At 28.6% G+C, this 24138-nt stretch overlaps 1 protein-coding gene across 1 annotated transcript in view; it reads left to right on the top strand.

Moving 5' to 3' along the window:
- Positions 1 to 24138, top strand: part of LOC113366517 (5'-AMP-activated protein kinase subunit gamma-1-like) — a 123600-nt gene that overhangs the window by 77855 nt on the left and 21607 nt on the right. The window contains 4 exon segments of the mRNA XM_026608138.1: positions 14724 to 14772; positions 20194 to 20331; positions 22131 to 22283; positions 22375 to 22553. Coding sequence (XP_026463923.1) covers positions 14724 to 14772; positions 20194 to 20331; positions 22131 to 22283; positions 22375 to 22553 — 519 coding nt within the window.

Genomic DNA, 24138 nt, shown 5'->3' with positions numbered 1-24138 from the left:
GCAAAAGAGCTAAAGTCTGGTCTTAACCAGATTCGGGTTCAAAGATTAGATTATCAGCTTATCAGACGACGACAAAAATATCTTACGACTGATAACAAGAGGCAGAATATGAATGCGAATGCGAATGAATATTTTGCAAACTGCATATGTATTTATTAGAAGTCAAAAAAAATGTGTAACCTGATGGGGGAAAGGAAGAATGAAACAAATCAATTTGATACATTTAGGCCCATCAATTTTATTTTCTAAAAAATTTTTTCCATATAGTATTTTTCCCAATGACATCATCGCTTCACAATTTCATCTGGCAAAAACGTGAGATGTATCTCATTACAACAATATTTCTAAAGTCCGAGCCGTTCCAGATAAAGATGAACAATATTTATTAAAGGCAATCAGTAAGATGAGATCGTGCTAAAAAAATCGCAATACAACACCAGAGATTAGCAGGTGTCGCATCTTGGGAAAACAAGAGGAACAACCTCATGACGAAAAAGAACATCTTCTCATGTTTTGTGTCCGGCTTTTAATTATTAAAATCACTTAGGGAGATTGATAATTCAGAAATAATTTTTGACCTAATATTTTTTGGATAGTTTTGCTCTCTAATCTTAAATTAACTTCTAGTGGGTTAAATTATAGTAATCGTCCAAAATGAAAATGTTTTGCATATCTTTACGTTTCGGAGGTTTCTGAACATTTTGACACACTTTAGAAAAATGGTTGTGTGTGTGGATACAATTTTTGATCGAATTCTTCAAAAACCATTCGATTCCTATTGATTACGAGTCGTGCTGATTAGTTTTTGGCAAAGGCAGGTCCAGCAGTTTCGGAGATTCGGAGCAAAAAGTGCACAAATTGGCAATTAAGTTTGTGAAAGAACGGAGCATCCGATTTGAATGATTCAATAAAACATTTTACTTGTATTGACGCAATGAAGAATTGCTTAAGTTTTTGCAAAGACAGGTTCAGCGGTTTTGTATATACAGAAAAAAAGTTTAAGAAATTGCCATTTGGGGGTCGAAAATTAGATATGTTGTGACTTGAATCAATCGATGAATGGGTATGAGAACTTTCAAGAAATTTCAACATTTTCAAAATAATTAAACAAATTTAGTTTTCAGAAAAATTTTCAAGTTTACAAAAAATATAAGCATTTCAGATGAGACATTTTTTCTATATTAAAATTTTTGAAAAATTTTCAAAAAAATTCAAAATTCTCAAAAAAAATTAATTTTTCTTTTCTGAGCTTCTAAAAATTTACGGAAAGTTCTAGCAATTTGCCTTAAGGCACTATGCCATGTCCCACTAGTTATTATAATTGGATCGTTATTTAAGACTTCAAACAGACCAATGTTATATCAAGGCCATGTTACGCTCCAACTTCGATACATAATGCTACTGAATCATACTGAATACTGTCAAAATGTCATGTATTTGCTGTGCAGCAGGCGTTTTTCACATAAACTGCAACGTCACTTGCATGTTATGAAGCTGGGTCGGAAAGACCCTGCTATCTAACATCTTTTTTTTTTGACATTTGCGCGGTTTCTAGGTTAGATTTTCTATCTGACAACTTGAGAAATACGCCTGTTTGCATTCCAGTAACCACATGGCTTTTGTTAATATTTAGTATGGAAAGTTCTTCATAACATAGCCTTGCCATAACATTTGTGTGTTACGTGGCAGAATCGGTTTATAAGTTAGGTTTAATTAATGTCTAGTCATTTTTAGAGCATAAACATATAAACAACTTTCTTAAAAAACCAACAAAAATAAACGTGTATAACTTTGCGCAAAACCGGTATCTGTAACATACCTCTAACCTCAAACAAGGGCTAGATCCAGATTGGTGGCAAAATTCGCGTACCGGTTTCTCGGGAAACACTCAATATCAACTAACCACAATTTTTATCAATTTTTTTTAAATTCTACTATTCAAATATAATTTTAATATTATTTTTAAACTATTGAAAATTACAATACTATTATTATTTAATAAGTTTCTTCATAATATTAGAATAATCAAATTTAACTACTATCCCCGGAGCCCTCCGTCTATTGAATCGATTCGATTCATTCAATCGTTCGGGAATTAAAATTAGCAATAAGAATAAAGAATTAATTTGTTATTGCAAAATTAGCATAAAGGCACGCGCATTTAAAAAATTTACATACTTAACCGTAACCTATTGTTTGTTGTTTAATGAAAATGAAAAACGCGAACAAAACGATGAATCAATCGACCTATGAGCGAATTACGTCGCAGGAGAGGAAAATATAAATAAACTAGTGGTATATCGCATCGTGTCTTGGGGCAAATTGCTAGAACTTTCCGTACCGAATTAAAATTATGAAAATCTGAATTATTTTTCGAAATTAAAAAAAAATGGAAAAAAAATCTTAAAAACGATCGTTTCGTCAACACAAACAGGTTTATTCAAATTGGATGCTTATTTGTCTCAAAAACTGCAATTTTTTGCTCATTTATCTCCGTATCTCCGTAAAGGCTGGACCTGCCTTTGGCAAAAACCAATCAGCACATCTCCCGATTATTAGGAATGGAATTCAATCGTTCAAATCCCGAAAACGTGGACGAAAAATTGCGGACACACAAAACAAACACACACACATTCATTTTTTCTGAGGTATGCCCAAATGTTCAGAAACCTCTGAAACGTAAAGATATGAAAAAAATTTCAATTTTGATATTTGGACGATTACAATAACTTAACCTACGAGTAGTTAATATATAAATTTATGTATATATACTAGCTGGCCCGGCTAATACTAATAATAAAATAGTAATAAGAAGTGATAGTAATAAAAAATATTTCTAGAAATTTTTTTGAATGAAAAATAACTAACTATAAGTGGTATATAAGTGAAAGAGGCGGCTAATACAAAGTAAATTGATGGTTTACCCAGTGCAACGCATGCCACATATAAATATTTCTGATATTAGTAGTAATTGCAAGTGCCAGCTTAATCCGAAATTGATTTCGTTTTAGTTTTTATTGGCACATTTTGATTTTTAAGGTTTTTTATACTATTACCGCGCTTTTCATTAATTTATTCTTTTTTTTAAGTCTGAAACATAATACGAAACTTTCATTTTGAATTATGTTATGGCATGCCCAGTGAATTGACAGATTTCAAAAATTCAGTGAAAACTTCGTGTTTTTCATTGAAATCATTAAGAGTTAAAAATGACCCCGAAATTTATAAAAAATAGCGTTAGGGTCGGACAACCCTTGACATTTTTTTTTTAAAGTAAATTCAAGCCTTTTTATAATCTCAAAAAATCTAAATTAAAATTAAGCCAAAAACATTCATTGACTGAAGGTGGATGAAAAATTATTCGATTAATAAAATGATTATTACGAAACAGGGGTAAGAGAGTCAAAATTTAGGGCGGTATGTGCTTTTTAATTAGAATTTGAAAAAAAATTAAATAAAAAATTGTTTAAAAACTAAAAAAATCTTAAGGTTGACTTTAAATTTAATTAATACGGATAAAGATGTTATAAGTTTTTTTGAAAAATATTTCAATTTATTGAAAGAAATCTCAATTATTATTAACTTGTTAACTTGTGTTTGACGTTTATTCTCAAGTGGCAGAATTTTGTGTCTTGACAAGTATATTCGTCATACGTATAGAACAGTTGCTATAGATTATTAATTCTGTCACTAAACAATTAATCACCAAAAAACGGTTCGACTGATTTTTAACTTAGAAAAAATAGAATAAAATAGAAAATCGTCTAGCAAAATGTAATTTTAAATATATTCAATTAAACTGAAGTATTTGAAAAAATCTTTACTGACTATATGTCAGTTGCTGTAATTTACGCAAATATCATATATAACTTCAATATATATGGTAATGAAATATCTAAGATTTTTATCCTAAATTTATATAATATTTGAGTTATCCGTCGTTGGCTCTCCGTCTATTATCGACCCGCACAATCGTTTTATTCTAATGCCTATTTGCATAAGATGCACTTCAAACAAAACAACTTTAATGACAACTATTATTATTATAAATTTCCATTGAGAGAAGAAACTAAGTGCATTTTTATTGCATTAAACTTACATTAGAAAATACACACTAAGAAAATTAATAATAAATTTTTATAATTAAACCACTTTTCGTGGGCCTATAGTATTTTATGATGTACCTTTAGATAAATAATTAAAAAATCACTCAGTAATTATATAATCAAAGCGTTTCTTATTGAGTTTCATCAAATTCTTTAAATCATTTAAGGACAAATTTTGGTTAACACAAATATAAAATCAAATATTCTTATGTCCCTCAGAAATATCGTTGAACTTGATAATCACATTTCTTATTATATATAAAGTTCATATATATTTTAATAAATCTATATTCTATTAATGATTACTTTTCAGTGACATTAGTCATCATAAAAGCAATATAGACATTTAAAAACATTCTTATTATTAAAAATGGACAGTAGAAAGTGAAAATTAATTATGTGACTGTTTAAATTCAGCAGCAAATGGTGTTAACGAAATTAACTTATCCTTGGATTTGTGCCAAACCACCGAAACTGAAACTAGTCGAAGTGAAATAACATAATAAATAAGATTTATTTAATAGAAAACTATTATTTAATTTATTGTGGAGTGTCTGGTTTTTCTTTATGGACAATTTTGAAGTTGCAAAAAGAATGTGCCATCATTACAAATACAGAATTTTGAAGGAAGTTGAAAGACTTAAATAGATAAAAGACTTATAAAAAACTAGAGTTGGAAGTAAATAGTTTTTTGCATGATTAATTAAATTTTGTTGATTATTTTGTTATAACAGTATTTGAACCAGTTTGTGTTTATTAAGTAATGGCTGCCACGTGTTTTTGGCTGAAATTAAAATTAATTTTTATTTAACGTATTTGTTTAAAGAACAGTGTTTTTAGTTATGAATAAACTAAAGTTAGATTTTAAACTAAAAAATTCGGAAATTTAAACAATTTCTGCAAAATTTTTGACAATTGACATTTGAACGAGATGAAGTTGTCCAAAGATGATAAAATTTAATTAAAATTAATGATTTATTATTCTTAAATTATATAACAGTTTATTCAAAAAGGTACGTATATGTCTAATTTAATTAAAACAAGTATTAAATTCATTGTAGACCTTATATTGTTTTCATTTTTATTTTTGAAAATTTGACAATTTAAAAAGTTGACAGTTGAGTGAGTTGAAGTTGAAGTTCTCCATGAAAACATTTGTTGAACAAATTATGATTTCAAAACCGAATTATTAAGAATACAATTAAAATTATATTAATTAATTAAAATTCCTCGTTAATTAAAATGCAAATAAGAGTACTAGTTTCAACTAGTTTAACTAAATGAAAGATAACAAATAAATAAAATATAAGAAATATATAGCACGTAATGCTGGAAAGATATTTCTAAATTTAAATTTGCAATAATAATCAAAATTTTGTGCATATCAATTTAAAAAAGAAAATTAGTTTGATTACAAAATATTATGAACATTTGGTTCTAGTTTAAAATTTTGACGGTTGAAGTTTTGCAAATGGCCGCCGGCTTTTCGACCATAAATTTGTTAATAAAATATGATTAAAACGCCCTTGTGTTAAAAAAAACGTGTAAATTCATCAATATTACATATACTTATAATTAATTACAATAGCAATATCAATTATTATCGAATAATCAATAAATTTCTGATTTTACAATTTGAACTGTCAACAAAATGGATGCCGTTGCGAATGTTCAAAAACATCAACTTATATAAATATTAAATATGTAATGCAATTGTGTTGAAAAACTTGAAACTTAAATGTACATTCAATATACTATATAAGTAATAACAATTATTATTGGATTTTTGCAAAATTGTTCATAAATTTTTTGAATTGACAGTTTATTAAAATGGACGCCGGTGCTAGTTATTAATATAAACATCAACATATTTAATGTAATAAATAATGCACTTGTTTTAAAAAACGTGAAAATTTTCCAAAACCTACATGCACTTTCAATATACTATATAAGTAATAACAATTATTATTGGATTTTTGCAAAATTGTTCATAATTTTGTGAATTGACAGTTTATCAAAATGGACGCCGGTGCAAGTTATTAATGTAAACATCAACGTATACAATATATTAAATAATGCACTTGTGTTAAAAAACATGAAAATTTTCCAAAATTAAATGTATTTTCAATATACTATAAATGAAACATCAAATATTATTGATTTTTGTAAAATTATTAAAATCTATGAATTGACAGTTTATGAAAATGGACGCCGGTGCAAGTTATTAATATAAACATCAACGTGTATAATATAATAAATAATGCACTTGTGTTAAAAAACGTGAAAATTTTCCAAAATTGAATGTATTTTTAATATACTATAAATGAAACATCAAATATTATTGATTTTTGTAAAATTATTAAAATTTGTTAAATGACAGTTTATCAAAATGGATGCCGGTGCAATTTATTGAACCATCAACGTATAAAATCAATAATAATACGATTATATCAACGAATTTATGTACGAAACTTGTAAAGTATCTAAAAATATTTGTACTTGTATTTAATTACAATAATAACTTTTATTTCAATACAATATTTGCAAAATTATTAATATATGAGAGTTGACAGTTTCAACTGTCAAAATAGATTGAAATTAACACTTGTGTTAAAAAGTATTTTAGTAATATTTATTCTCAAAAATTACATAGTTATATTTATTATAACTTGTAATTAATTATTAAAGCAATTTTTGTTATTAGTAAATAAATATTTGTTAAATTAATAATAAATTTGTGTATTGACAGGTTGAACTGTCAAAATGGATGAAAAATAATAATAGTGTTAAAAACTATTTGTGTTGTATTTATAAACATTAATTTTGGTGTTAATAAAATATTTAAATCGAGTTATGTGGTAAAATTTTGATTGAAACAAAAACTGAACAGGGGTGTTGTAAACTATTAGTGATTTAAAAAAAAACATCAAAAGACTTTGAAATTAACATAGTTATACTGCCAAAGCTTGTAAATACCCATAGTGATCAATTGTTGGACAAAAGTGCAAAATAATGCTATCCTTAGCTCTAAAAACTATTTTGTGGTTACTCTAACCTTCATCCTGTGTCAATTACCCCTGAAAACTTTATTTTTTTACCATGTACGGTCTTCAGCACCATTTGTACCGCCACCAGGCAACCCCCAAAAGTCCAGACTCCGACAATTCCCTAAATGGTTCTGATACCTATTTGCATGCCCTATATTGTGATGACATATCACGAGAGGCCGAAGACAGGCACAAATCTACCCTTTACGACTACAATAGGCATAATTTCCAATTTGCCAGTCAAAGGGTCAGGAGACATACTTATAATGAGAGTAAAATAGTGTACGGGGATTGGAATAAAACTGTGCCGACAGTTTTGGAGAAAAATCTTGGTGGTAAAAGTAGAAGACATTCCACGAATGGTACTGGTGGTGGTGAAGCCAAAACTCCTAGTCCTACGAATGATGGTTGTTACAGGTATGGTAGTAGAAGGCATTCGACAAATGATGGTAAAATAAGTCCTGAAAGGCGTTTGTCTAATGATTCAGGGGTTTATTCGATGCGTAGACCCTCGAATGAGAGTACTGTAAGTGCCTCGGGTTTGCGCAGAAGTTCCTACGAATACTCGGGTTTGCGAAGGAACTCCAACGACTCATCTTGTGGCAGTCCTCATTTGTATGATATACACGAAAATTACTTCGATTCCGGTTCAGATTCGCCCAACCAAAGCTTCACCAGCCGGCAAAGTCCTGGCCTGGACGAACTCACAATATCTTCCTTCAGACGAAACAAAGTCCTTCAAGAACAATCGGCCTTTGCCCAAAGACTGGCAGCCGAAGACAACTCTTTATCGGCTTCGCCCAAATCCAGGAACGGCAACAACCATCACCATCATTCCATCCAGGAACTGGTGAGGCATTTTGGGAAGAAAGTCAGGATTTTTAAGAGTCTTGGTTGCAAAAGCCCGGAACAGAATCCGGAGCGCAATATCGCTGGTAGTTTAGGAGGGACTTCGCCCTTGAACGAATCTGCACATGGTGAATTCAGATCTAGATCGAAAAGTTTAGATGTCGATTATGGAAGGAGACTTTTGACTGATGATTGTGATACTACGTATAAAATTTATGAAAGCATCTTGCAGGAAGGTATTGGATAAATGATAGATAATAAAGGATAAATGACTCGTATTTAGTTTATTTTTTTTGTTGGAGCGATCTTGTACAATTTTTTTAAAAGTGGTCAATGCAAAGAGTTGGTACTGAGAATACAAATTTATGATAAAAATAAATATTTTTACAATTGCTAGAACCTAGCACGAAGATTGTTAAAATAGTTTTTGGCGCAGAAATATTCGTATAAAATGTCGAAATATTTAAAAAATGCATCAAATTGATTATTATTCATTTATATAGTTATTTCATATATTTTTATAAAATCTAAATAAGTTTATTTTTGAACTTTTTTTTATATATTCATATTTATATATTTATATTTATATTTAACTATATTCATAACAATATTTATATATTTATAAAAATATTTATACAGAAAGTTATAAATTTATATATTTTTACTTATTTTCAATTTATTTTTCATATAAAATATACTAAAATATTTTTTATTTTTCGTTTACATTTTTTTTATTGTTTTTTCAATATTTTTTATTACTTTCCGTTATTTTTAATTTTTTTTAATATCGTATTTAATTTTACATATTATTTCTAATATTTTCAATTAATTTTTTTATATTATTTTCAATATTTATATTATTTTTAATTATTTTTATATAGTTTAATTCTTTTTATTTTTAATACTAAAATTCATTTTTAATATTTTTGTATATTTTTAATAATTATAATTTTAATTATTTTTATATATATTTATTTTTAATATTATTTTTTATTATTTTTTATTATTTTTATAAAACATTTGTTTTTATTTTAAATATCTTAATTTATTTTTATTAATATATATTTCTTAATACTTTTAATTATTTCTGCCTTTATATTTTTTATATACTCATACTTTTAATAAATTTAATTACTTTTATATATTTATTTTAATATTTTTAATTGATTTTATTTATTTTTAATTATTTTCATTATTAGTTTTAATACTTTAATTTTTAATGTTTTTAATTATTTTTACATATACATATTTTTAATATTTGAATATTTATATATTTATTTTTTAATATTTTTATTTCATATATTTTATTTTTATTCTTTTTATTATTTTCAATCAATCATATTTTCAATTTATTTTAAATAATTTTATTCATTTTTATTAATATATATTTATTACTTCTATTTATTTTTGTCTTTATATTTTTATATATTTATATTTTAACAATTTTAATTATTTTTATATATTTATTTTTAATATTTTTAATTATTTTTAATTATTTTTAATCATATCATTTTTAATCTTTTTAATTATTTTAATTTTCAACATATTTTTAATATTTTACATATAAATATTTCTAATGTTATTATATCTTTATTTTTTAATATTTTTTTTTTATATATTTTTATTTTCAATTTTTTTTTATTGTTTTCAATTATTCATATTTTATTTATTTTTAATTTAAACATCATTTATCATTTATTATGTTTATTAATTTATATTTCTAATACTTCTCTTTATTTTGTAAATTGTATTGATTAATACTAAATTTTATATATATATATATATATATATATATATATATATATATTTATATATTTATATTCGAAAAAGTTCAAAAATAATCTTATTTGAATACTAAGAAAAATCTTTGCATTGGCTACTTATTATTATTATTTTAATCCTTTCTAAAATATTTTTAACTTTATATTAATTTATAAACTCGTATTGCTTTATAATTAACTATATGATTATAAAGCCAATATACGAAGTCTAATTAATTATTATTAGGTAATTTTCACAATTTCACAATACACATTAATAATAATTTATAAGAATCTTCTTTTCCCTTATATTGGTGGAGCGATCTTGCACATTTTACCATCGACACAAATTTCTTATAAACATGAATATTTTGAATTAACTATATGCCATATATATTTATTTTCTATTGATTTTTTCCCAGGTGCGCATATGAGAAGGGCCTCTCAAGAGTTGGAGAGGCGTCGGGCGTCTTTGGGAAGTGGAGCGGGCCTGGCGAGCCCTAGGCCCCGTACGGAGCCCCTGGATCCACATCACGCTGCTATTTTATTCAGGGACTCTCGAGGGGTAAGTAGATCGATGAAATATATTTATATATAACTAGCAAACCCGACGAACTCCGTTTCGCGACCAGTTGGTTTCGTGAGAAAGATGAAGAAATTTTTTGTTTATTTCATATTTGAAAAGGAAAAATTTGATTTTATTATACAACAGTAATGAATTTATTTCGATTACAAAAATTAAGTGTTTTTCAGTTGAACTTCTCTAAGTAAATGAAAGTGTATCCGCAAATTATCTGTTTTATTGAAGTGCTCTTTGGTAAACCACATTTTTTGTTTTTTGGTCTGACGTTAACACAAACAAAGCGGACGGTTTTCCAACTCCTGAACAGGCAATGTATAACTGCCCATATGAAAATTAATGATTTTCTAAATAATCTATTTGAAATTTATCCTGCAAACACTAAGCGATTGGCCTTGCGACTTGTTATTGCGAGCGCAAGTTGAACTGGAAATTGCAATCGTTTGAAGTCAAACGGAAGACCAGTCGGAATCATTGGTATGTCACCAAATCGCCAGCAATTTTTGATTGAATGGTGAAATTCAGTGCGTTATTCTATTCTATTCCTATTATTACTATTGCGGCAAGAATTGCTCGTTAACTTAACCAAGCATAATTCTGACAATTCTCACTAATATCATTACTCGAATTTTTAATTACGGTGCGTGAAGTTTCAGCAATTTGCATTAGGGCACGATGCCATGCACCACTACTTTTCCTAGCTATAAACCTTGCGGAGCCCGAGACCTTTCCAAAGAATGCAAAATTGCCGAAATCGTGCGTTCTGGAGTTAAATCGTCAGGAAGGAAAACCCGACTTATTTTTATATATATGTAGATAAATCGTTTATATTTTCATCCAATGGATTTTATATTTTTTACATACATAATTATTTTCCACGTACTATATTAGGTTTCTCGGCTGGTCTTTTTAGTAGACTTGACTTGCTAATTGGTTAAAACAATTTTTTTCTATCCGAGAAGTATAATTTTTTATGTTTCAATTTTCCCCTGATTTTTCCAAAACGCAATTGACTGATCTCAAGAATAACAATATTTATTTTTACAATGGAATGTATGTTATGATACAATAATGTGTAAATAATTTTCCGCACAAATTAACAAATATTATTGAGACTAACATGAACTCAAAGACGATGAAGAGTTTACGTAGTCGTGTCACGTATGATAAAAACAGAATTGTGGCGACGGCGCCACATAACATTGTATGTAGAAATAATTAGACTAGAAATGATTATCATTGGACTTAGAATATAAATAGAAAATTTGTGGAAATTTTAAAAAATGCGTTTGTCTAAAAATATGAAAAATTTTGCCTTGCATAATAGTTAAATCATGACTTATCGAGTAAAGTTAAATCACTTCAAGTCTTTAGGACTTATAAACGAAAATTTATTAAATATATAGACCGATTCTGCTGCAGAACAGACCAATGTTATAGCAAGGCTATGTTATGAAAAATAAATATTGACAAAAGCCATGTGGCTGCTGTGCCGTCAGTCGTATTTCTCAGGTTGTTAGATAGAAAACCGAACCGAGAAATCGCACAAATATCAAAAAACGATCTTAGATAACAGGGTCTTTCTGAATCAGCTTCATAAAATACGAGTGACGTTGCAGTTGTGGTTGCTTTGCAGTCAGGCGTTTGTCAGATAGAAACACTAAACCTAGAAACCGCACAAAAGTCAAAAAAAACGATCTTAGATAACATGGTCCTTCTGAATCAGTTTCATAACATACGAGTGACGTTGCAGTTTATGTGTGAAACGTCTAAATGCATAGCAAATACATGACATTTTGACAGTATTCAGTACGATTTAGTAGCATTATGTAGCCAAGTTGGAGCGATTTGGTAAAATCAAAATATAAGAATGTATGAATTATGAGTATAAAATAATATTTAATTAATTAACCTTGTTGTATCGCCGATAGTTGCCAAGAAAGAGTGACGGTTCAAGCAATCAACGTAATTTTCTTTATTAGGGTTTGCTGGTTTTCAAAAACCGTTTTTTAGGCGAAAATGATGGAATTCGAAAACCGGTTTTTAGTGAAAAATGTCGGTTTTCACTGTATAAATGGAAAATGACAAATATAGCCAAATACAAAAAATAGATGAAAGCGTTTTGATTCTTGAAATCATGTCGGTTTAATAGCATTTTGTAAAGGTTTTTGTATATATTAATTTAGATTTTTTACACCAGTGTATATATTAATTTAAATCAGTGTGACTTCTTGAAGAAGTAACTTCCTCTACTCAAACTTAAACTAGCTGTAAGTGGAATTCTGTCTTGAGGCAATTATGGCATCGTGCCTTGAGGCAAATTGCTGGAACTTCCCGCACCGTAACGAAATGTTCGAGGAATATTGAATGTTTTCAAATAGATTATTATAAATATAGTAACATTGTCTAATATTTATAAGAATTATATAAACCGAATTGCAGAGTTGAAATTATTTCTAAAGTATATTAGAACTATAGTCTGAATTAAAAATAAAATCTGAAATATTTTCGATATACAAAATACTAAAAAAAAAAAAAAAAAAAAAAAAAAAAAAAAAAAAAAAAATGGAACAAAATTTTTTTTTCCAAAATCAATTATTTTGTTAAGACAAGCAGAAAGTTCTTTGAATCATTTAAATCAAACGCTTAGTTCTCTCAAAAACTGCCATTTTTTACATATTTAGCTCCGTATCTTCGAAATGGCTGGGCCTGCCTTTGCCAAAAACTAATAAACACTTCTCCCAATCATTACTAATTGAATGTTTTTTAGATCATTCAAATCGGATACTCCGTTCGCTCAAAAATTCGATTTCTATTTTTTGCACTCTTTGCTCCGTATCTCCGAAACGGCTGGACCTGCCTTTACCAAAAACTAATCAGCTCTTTTCCCAATCAATAGGAATCGAATGTTTTTTGAACCATTCAAATCGGTTGATCCGTGCGCCCTAAAACGTGACTGGAAATTTGTATCCACACATACATACACACACACACACACACACACACACACACATCCATTTTTTCTGAGGTATGCCAAAACGTTCAGAAACCTTCAAAACGTCGAGAAATGTAAAAATTTTCAATTCCGATTTTCGGCCCATTACAATAACTTACCCTACGGGAAGTTAAAAAAAAGTTTTAAACTGTAGAAGTCACAAATTAAAGAACAAAAAACTTAGAATTATTACATCAGGCTTTAAAAACAATTAAGCATAATTTGGTCGCATGTATGAGAGTATTTTCTATTTCAGAAAATTTTGTGAGTAGTCAAAGGACATGTCTAAGTAGCAATTCAATAGACGTTCTCAGTTTTTTGAAATCATATTTTATCAAACAAAGAAACAATTAGAATGTCTAAAATTAATCAATTAAAATTTCTCGGAACAGACAATACCCGAGTTTAGATTAATTGTTTTTAAAACTAAAATTGATATTAACAAGTATGTATCAACATGTATCTAATATTTTTGTTTAGTTTAATGAATTTTTGTTATTGATCAATGTATTATTTTTATTTATTCAAAAACTTTCCTCTCACTATCATAAAAATATTTTCATTCTTATATGTGAAAATGATGCATAAATAACGAATCATTATTTTCAAAGTTATTTAATCAAGATAAACTATTATATTTTAGTTCTACTAATTAAAATTAAAATAATTTTGTTTACTATTTATAAAATTGAACAATAAATAAATTCAGTCAAATACTGCTCTAAATCACACTAAATTTGCGGATAAGTTACAGAATATTCGAGCATGAATTTATTTTCTATATAAAATTCGAAATTAAAAATAAATAAAAATTTGAAAACTGGTTTTCTGAAATGTCGTTTTTTTATAAACCCTAGTCCTTATCTTATTGACCTTATATTACATGTAGTGTAATGTCTATGTCTTAACATAGAAGGCATTGTGACGTCACATGTCCGAGCGAACATTGCCGACGACAATCGCGGACTCTCCCGTTTGATCAAAAGTCAATTATCATATGTATCATTCGCATTCATTATAATTAGAATATGTAATCATTTACCCCGATTGGCTATTTATCGCCAATTTTGTCTTTTGGCCAATGGCCAATATTTTGATCGGCATCTGTTTGCCGCAACTTTGTTTTGACTGTCGGGAATTCGGGAATCGGTTGGCAACGAACGAAAACCGATTCCAACACTTTCCAACCGGAGGAAACTATTTTTAAACCGATACGACCGATTCCTGAACATTGCCAGGAATTGGAATAATAATAGAATTAATTTAGACAATCAATATACGTGTATATTTAGATTGTTAGTGAAATTATGAATTTTAAATTGTTAAAAATACAATAATTTATGAGAAATATAAAAGTATTAATGGTGATGTTTAATTTTGTTACAGTTGCCTGTGGCTGATCCGTTCTTGGAAAAAGTCAATTTGTCAGATTTAGGTGAGTTTTTTATATGTTTAGTTATAATAATTATATATATATATATATATCATATTATATTATAATATATTTTTGAATAGTCTTGAGTTTGATGTTGATATAATATGTTTAATTTGAGTTAAAAAGTCGGGCGTTACATCAATAAAAATAGTATGATGGTTTTTTTTTTGAGAGTATTTAACTGACCATATTCATTTAAACCATATATAAATTTTTTCAACCCTAAAATTTTACATTTTGAAGAGAACGTAATTAAAAGAAGGGTTGCTGAGGAGTTGTTTTTGCAATTGCATAACGACAGAGTCATAAACAAACGTTTCGACAATACAGCCCTGAACGAAACAAATACGTGGTTCCTTAATAACGTTCTTCAAAATTTCTTAAAAAATGACAAGATCCCGTCGCTTCTTAAATTTCCCGTAAAATTTGAACATATGTTAAAAAATGCTTCAAGAAAAAAAGTGACATTTCTATCTTAAATTCCGAATAGTAAATACATAGTTTCGATAACTTGTTAAGTTATCATGTTTATTAGTGTGTTTTACCATCTGCGATGTTAAAAATATATATTTTATCAATGTGCATATACTCATACTATGGATTAATAATGGTTTCATATTTATTAGGATACAAAATTATAAGTGTTTTATTATTATTATTATTGTTTTTCTTTGAAATTCTTTACATATTATTTATTTAGTTTTAATGTGGACCTAGAAAATGTTATTCACGGTTACGGTTCCAAAGTTTAAATGAACAAAATTAGTAAAAATTTACTACAATAACCGGAAAATTACAACAGCTTGACCAAAGCTCTAGGGTGCACTTAAAAGTTCATAATTTCCATGAGATAATTGTTTTTAACTTCTCTCAGGGTCGGTTATATTAATCGCAAAAAATCTAAAACGAAAATTTTTGCATATCTTCACGTTTCAGAGATTTCTGAACATTTTGGCATACCTTAGAAAAAATTGATGTGTGTGTATGTATGTAGGATACAAATTTTTGTGGACGATTTGAGGAACACGGATTTGAATAATTAAAAAAACATTCCCTTTCTATTGATAGGGAGATGTGCTGATTAGTTTTTGGCAAAGGCGGTTCGAGCCGTTTCAGAGATACGGGGCAAAATGTGCCAAAAATGGTAACTGATTTTTTGAGAGAATGGAGCGTCCGATTTGTATGATTCAAAAAACATTTTATTTGTAATGACGAAATGAAGAAATAATTAAATTTTGGAAAAGGCGGGTTTATTTGACGGACAAAAATGATCATTAGACTTCAAATTATCAGATATTTTATAGATAGAATAATTATCCGTTATACTGCGACTCGGCGCCCACGCGCTTCGAAATTTCGTTTCTACGCAGCTAACGTATAGCGATTGCTTTGAAAAAAAGTTTAAAATTTCTAAACTATTTTAAAGTATAAAAAAAAACAAATTTTTCAAAAAGGTCAATTCTTTTTTCAAAAAAATTAAAAATCTGAAAAATCAATTATTTTCAGAGTTCTAAGAAAAAAATTGAATATTCTTTAAAAAAAAAAATTTGGTACGGGAAGTTAAAGCAATTTGCCTTAAGATACGATGCCTTACACCACTAGTTTCTAAATTGATTTAGTATTGTTAAGGTCAACACTATCATTCCGTTTCGGCTTGACGTTGAGTTCTGGGACACCCTGTATGCGTGCAGTATGGTTTTTCTCATTCAAGCCTCTTTATTCAATGTTGTTTGTACTCCTGAACATATATCCAAAAATTTCATGCAAATTGGAGCACAGTAAAAAAATTCAGATGTTATACCTTTTTTTCCTCTCTGTTCACTGCACTATTAGCAGTTGTAACAGATATTGAAATAAAAAAAATAAAAAAAACTATATATATATATTACACTGTTAACTTAAAACTGGTATGAGCAATTCGACATTAACCTAAAACAAGGGGTAGGTTCTGGTTAGGGTTCACATGGAACCCTCTGACTGACACATTGTTAGTTTTATTTATAACTCAAAGTATTTATATTATTATATTTAATTTTAATTCAAGTTTTTCAAAATGGTGTCTTGCAATGTACGCAAGATATATTAAAAACCCTTTTAGTTTTCTTTGTTTCGATTAATTCTATGGATACTTGCAACTTTTTTAATGGTCTTTTACTCCTGAACATCTATCCGAATGTATGTATTTATTACTATTTTATATTCGCGTATTGCGTACGCCCATTGAAGCCAATTTGGCGTCCGAAATCTATTTATATTCCTCTCAGCTGTCTCGCAAAAATTTACCATCAGCCATTTGCTTGCTATTTAGTACCGACGATGTTTTCAGTCGCGTTCGCACGAATAAATGAAATAATAATATTCTTATAGTAAATGACATGTGGAAATTTAAATATTAATAATAATATAAAATTTTAATATGTGTGTTGTGGTGTAAAAAAATAGTGGGGTGTTATTAATTTGTATGGGATGGGCTTGCTCTGTTATCTTGGTACAGGATAAGAGAGCGAGAACAAATTTTTGGTACTTTTGGTAAAGTCTTGAAATTTTGGGTACGGAATTTTGTGATAATATAGCTATGTTCTGTTATCAGTTTTTCATGGTATCATAACATGTCATAAATAAGAGTACATTGAAAATTTGGTTAGTGTTTCGGGTTCTCCTATTTTATTTTGACAAATATTTTCTCGGTGTTGGTTTAGAATGCGTTAGCAGTCACGCCTGACTGCACAGCAACCACAATAACATTTTGACAGTTTTTAGTACCATTTTATATGAAAATTGCTACATAACATACCCTTGACCTAACATTGGTTTATTTTACTATATGGCACCGACTTAATTTTTAAAGACATTTATATATCGAGTTACTAATATGGCAAATCGAAACAAATTATTCAAGAGGGTAGAAAAATAAGAGGAAAAGTGGAGAATAAGTTGCTTGCGTTTGGTGTTTATATTTATATTTTAATATCCCCTAAAAGACATTTTAGATTAATTTTTACACATTTTGGACGCGTGTCAAGCAATTAAAGTCAATAAAGACGCCAAATAATTAGTTTTGGGCAACAGGTACTAAAATAATGTCGCTATAAATTTGAAGTGATGTATAAAGATTTATTGAATGTGGTGCAGTTTTAAATTTAGTATTATATAGTAATGAACTTAATATATAACTAGTGTTGTACGGCATCGTGCCTTAAGGCAAATTGCTGGAACTTCCCCTACCGTAATGAAATATTCGAGAAATTTTAAACGTTTTCAAATATATTATTACATATGTAATTATTTCATTATTTTTGCTATCTTGTTATATCTGAGTAAATCAAATGTAAATTAGAAATAAATCAATTGATCTCCAGAGCATTAACAATCGTCATTTCATTTCGAATTCAATTTAAAAAAAAAATAGTTGCCTAATTTGCACAAAATTGAAAAAGTGCACCGGTATAGTCACAGTCTAAGCGCATTTGCAAATAATTCTGTGCGACATTTTCACTTATACTGTGCTTAGCTTGGCGTCATTTTCACATTTTTCAATAGTTTTCACAAAATTGGAAAAATACATAAACAGTCTAAACGCAGTTGGGTAAACATTTGCACCAGAGTGGCGCTTAGACAGTGCTTAACCTGGGTAATTTTTTGAATTTTAATTCAAAATTACAAAAATATTTTATGAAAATAAAAAAAGATGTAATAATTTTTTTATTCTCAAAAGCAATTGTTTTGTCAATACGAGCAGAAAGTTTTTTAGATCATTCAAATTGGACGCTTATTCCACTCAAAAACTGCCATTTTTTGCTCATTTAGCTCTGTATCTTCAAAATGGCGGGACCTGTCTTTGCCAAAAACTAATCGCCTCTTCTCCCAATCATTACAAATTGAATGTTTTTTAGATCATTCAAATCGGATACTCCGTTCTCTCAAAAACTCGATGTGTATTTTCTGCACTCTTCTGCACTTTTCTCCGTATCTCCGTAACGGCTGGATCTGCCTTTGCCAAAAACTAATCAGCACATCTCCCTATCAATAGAAATCGATCATTTTTTGAATTATTCAAATCGGTTGATTATTGCACCCGAAAGTTTGGACGAAAAAATGTATCCATACACACACACACACACATCCATTTAGTTTCTGAGGTATGCCCCTTAAAAATGTTCAGAAACCTTCAAAACGTCGAGAAATGCAAAAATTTTCATTTTCGATTTTCGGCCCATTACTATAACTACCCTTCGGGAAGTCAAAAAAATATTGTTAAATTCTGAAGGTAAAAAAAGAAGTAACCTTCCTAAAAACCTTATAGATTGTTGTGTATAGACTGTTGAATTTGCTCATATAAAACCCTTTTCTCTTCTCTCTTCAGTTTGGTCATCTGCAGAATTTCATTTTTATTTTGTCATATTCAATTTCCTGAATCCTTGTTTATCTTCTGCGGTGGTACTTTTTTGCTTCGTAAAACTTTTTTGTTTATTTTGTTAGATTCAGTTTGGTCACCAGTAGAATCCTTTTTATCCTATACATCGTCATAAAAATCATTTTCTTTAGCATTGTCCTTGATCTCTCTCATGATTGTAAAATTTGCCCTTGGTTAAGATATTTTCCAAGAAGTACTTGAGGTGATAATTCACATATTTCTATTTCTTATCATCCTGAGAGACACATTCCTTCCTTATATATATATATATATATATATATATATATATATATATATATATATATATATAACAAAATAACTCTTCCCATATATAAAATTTTCCCATAAAGTTTTCTGGCACCAAAACAAACAACATGTTTTCTGGTTTCGCAATCGCCGTTAAGTGTCAATCAGGACACCACTGTCTCATACAGATTCTGACGAATATTAATCTGCATTGGAATTTTTTTATTCTAAATATACAAATAATGTAGATACTATTTGTCCATCAGTAAGATCCTCAAGATACAGTAAAGATTCTCTTCTTACAAACTAGTAACAACTTCTTCTCTAGTTTTATTTAAATCCTTTCAAATTATAGCAGTGGCTTATCAATTAAACAACTATCTATTACCCCTATTGCCATTATTTTGTGATCTTTCACCGAATTTTTTTCCGAGATGTCCCTAAAGGCATGCTCGCCCTCTGCTTCTACTCGGATCAAGCCGGACGTCTAGTCCTCGGGGAATACCCTAAGGACTCGAATTTATTAAAACTAAACAATATCATATTATACAATAACTATTACAAAGATATCGTCTATCAGGATGAAGGAATTCATCCTCTGAACGCCATCAAGGAATTCGAAAGGATTTCGAACGCTTGGAAGGCGAAAGTCGCTGAATTGTTGATACAAGGTTGGGAGGAGATGTAATGGAAATATTAAAATTAATGGTAGATTTGTTTAAATTTTTATATGTGTTTAATTTGTTTTTTTTTCTTTGCAGAAGAAGATGAATGCCAGATCTTTGTGAAGTTCTTCAGGTTCCACAAGTGCTACGACTTGATACCTACGTCTGCTAAATTAGTTGTTTTCGATACCCAGTTGTTAGTTAAGAAGGCTTTCTTCGCTTTAGTGTACAATGGTAAGTGATACATATATATATATATATATATATATATATATATATATATATATACTAGCAAACCCGACGAACTCCGTTTCGCCACCAGATGGTTTCGTGAAAAAGACGAAGAAATTTTTTGTTTGTTTTATATTTGAAAAGGAAAAATTTGATTTTATTACACAACAGTAATGAATTTATTTCGATTACAAAAATGAAGTGCTTTTTAGTTGAATTTCTCTAAGAAAATGAAAGCAAATTATCCGTTTCATTGAAGTGCTGCTCTTTGATAAACCACATTTTTTGTTTTTTGGTCTGACGTTAACACAAATATTAGGTAGATATGAAAATGGGGTTTTATAGTACTCAAAATAAGCTTTAAAATGAGTACTTCTGCGTGTAAAATGAGTGAGCTACTATCATGCAGATAATACACGCATACAATATTTTTTGCATTTAAAGCAAATAGTTTTTGAGCGCCATTACCACCAAAATTTAAAAAAAAATCATCTTCCCTCTAGAATCAACTTGGTTTAAGAGATCTTGACGGATTCTAGAAAATACCATAACTTTGGTGCAAACGATTTTCAAAAAGCTCATGATTTCATGAAAAAAATCTATTTAAAAAAATAAAAGATGCGTATAAAGGTATATAAATGAAAATTCAAGGTCTTTTACTGACTAATTATTGCTTTTTATTATTTTTCTGTTACACAAATATTGATAGTGTCAAACCAAAGTGTCTTTCGGGTCCTTCAATCCTTTGACATTTCAAAATAAGAGAAGTTACGGTAAAATTTATGATAGAGAAAGTTGTAGCTCATTTAATTACCTTTAAAATAGTGTATTACAAGTTCTGATAAAATCAGAATCAAAAGAGTTATAATCCAATTAATGCGGGGGGTGGTGACGAAATGCAAATTGTTTTCACTTCTGAACTTTAGATTAAGATTAGCTGGGCATACGCTTTTTTCCTCTCCATTTACTGCAATAATTTTGTTGATCGTACGTTGAATAGAGCACATGTGAACAGGATTTGATAAATTAATTCACTTCAAATATAAACTTAAGTAATAATGTATATTGAATAATTAGTGAAAAAATTTAATTTAGATTGTAAATTACTACAAGCCAGTTAAAATATGGTACGTAATTATAAAAATTATAGGCAACATTATTGAAGCAATTATTTTGGTAGAAAAATCCAAGGTGATATTGTACCTATACCAATATATTGTGCTATATATTAATTCTTTCTGAATATGGTATACTTTTTAAAAGACTTTAATTTTCAACACGTGTGTCTTATGCTATGATCATAAATCAGAAAGGCAGACGATGATTTTTTGTGTGATAAATTTGGAAAATCAATGATTTAGTCGTGAATAAACAAAAAATCATTTATTTTTACATCCACATCTACAGGTATGATTGAAAAATTGTATAACCCTTGGCATTAAAATAAATTGAGCTATTGGAAATAAATTTGCAGTGTATAATTTTTAATATACAATTTTATTGAACATTTTTTAATATTTGTTAAATGGATAATTAAAATGCTAACTGTGGGAATTGAGAATAATCATTTTTAACAGAAACAGTTCTACATTTAACATCACTCATATGTTAGTGTAAATAGTAATTCGAAAGACAATAATGATTATTTTTAACTGAACGGTATAAATATTAGTATAGGATATTAAAATAATGCGGATGTGGGTACAGGACAACGTCTGTCGGGTCATCTAGTATATATATATATATATATATATATATAATTTTTATTATTGTATTATATGTATGTATGTTTTATTTTTCAGGAGTCCGAGCAGCCCCTTTATGGGACTCTAGTAAACAGTGTTTCGTTGGAATGTTGACTATAACAGATTTTATTAAAATTTTACAAATGTACTACAAATCGCCTACGATTTCCATGGACCAATTGGAGGAGCACAAGTTGGACACGTGGAGAGGTCAGTATAATTTTTATATATATATATATATATATATATATATATATATATATATATATATATATATATATATAATTGTGTTTTATTCTAGATGTTCTGAAAGATCAAGTACCTTCATTAGTGAGCATCAGTCCTGATGCATCATTATTCGACGCAATTAGAACTTTAATCGAGAACAGAATACATCGATTGCCTGTCATAGATCCCAGTACGGGCAATGTACTGTATATATTAACACATAAAAGGATTCTACGATTTCTATTCCTATATGTAAGTATAAATCATATTCCTAAAAATAAACTAGTGGTGTATGGCATCGTGCTTGAAGGCAAATTGCTGGAACTTCCCGTACCGTAATGAAATGTTCGAGGAATATTGAATGTTTTCAAATATATTATTACAAATACTGTAACTTTCATTATTTTTGCTATCTTGTTATATCTGAGCAAATCAAATGTAAATCATAAATCAATTTATCTCCAGAACATTAACAATCGTCATTTCATTTCGAATTCAATTTCAAAAAAAAAATAGTTGCCTAATTTACACAAAATTGAAAAAGTGCTCCCGTATAGTCACAGTCTAAACGCATTTGCAAATAATTCTGTGCGACATTTTCACTTATACTGTGCTTAGCTTGGCGGCATTTTCACATTTTTCAATAGTTTTCACAAAATTGGAAAAGTGCTCCAGGTGAAAGTGAAACAGGTGAAAGTGGAACAGTCTAAACGCACTTGGGTAAACATTTGCACCAGAGAGGCGCTTAGACTGTGCTTAGCCTGGGTCATTTTTTGAATCTTTAATCCAAAATTACAAAAATATTTTTTGAAAAAAAAAATTATAAACAATTTTTTTTCCAAAAGCAATTATTTTGTTGAAACAAGCAGAAAGTTCTTTGAATCATTCAAATCGGATGCTTAGTTCACTCAAAAACTGCCATACGATGAGTTCACCAAAATTCAAAATTATAATTTGCGTATCGATTGCAATTTTCCGATAGTAAGAATAAAGCTACAATATTTTGGTGTAAGTATAAATTATAGATAGTTTTATCAGCTATAAGTTTGCAAAATATTGCAACTTAATCGCATAATTAGTTTTTGAGTTATATCTGAAAAACTAAAAAAGTGTTCAAAGTAAAACGTTGCAAAGTCCATACGACGGTTCAACAGACTTCTGGATTTTAAAATTGAACTTTGATTACAATTTTTATATAGTAAGAATAAAGATACAAAATTTTTGTGTAAGTACATGTTATAGATAATTTCATTAACTATAACTTTGCCGAATGTTGCAAATAAATCCCATAATTAGTTTATAAGTTATATCTAAAAAACTAAAAAAGTGTCCGAAGTAAAACGTTGCAAAGCCCATACGACGAGTTCAACAGACTTCTGGATTTTAAAATTGAACTTTGATTACAATTTTTATATAGTAAGAATAAAGATACAAATTTTTTGTGTAAGTACATGTTATAGATAATTTCATTAGCTAGAACTTTGCCGAATGTTGCAAATAAATCCCATAATTAGTTTGTAAGTTATGGTTAAAAAAGTAAAATAAGTGACTAAAATTGCTATACTCATAGTCTCATACAAAATGGATAATGTTTAACTTGAAACGCATTTTAGTGAAAAAGTTGTAACTGTAGAAGATTTTGGTATAGAAACAAGATTTACAGAATTTAACTAGCTATAAATTTGTCTCATATTGCAATTACATCAGACTTATAGTTTCTAAATTCTGTTCAAAAAAGTACAACAATGTCCTATGGTTGTTGTATAGATAAATCTGAAAACGTGTTCACAAAGCGTCGGAGACTTTGAATTTGCATTCTGATTGCAATTTTTAAAAG

Source organism: Ctenocephalides felis, unplaced genomic scaffold (assembly GCF_003426905.1).
Source record: "Ctenocephalides felis isolate EL2017-DRISC unplaced genomic scaffold, ASM342690v1 CF-g0.4_SCAFFOLD_01170, whole genome shotgun sequence".
NCBI classification, from domain to species: domain Eukaryota; kingdom Metazoa; phylum Arthropoda; class Insecta; order Siphonaptera; family Pulicidae; genus Ctenocephalides; species Ctenocephalides felis.
Note: the sequence above shows the minus strand (reverse complement) of the source record. Positions and strands in the feature narration are given on the sequence as shown.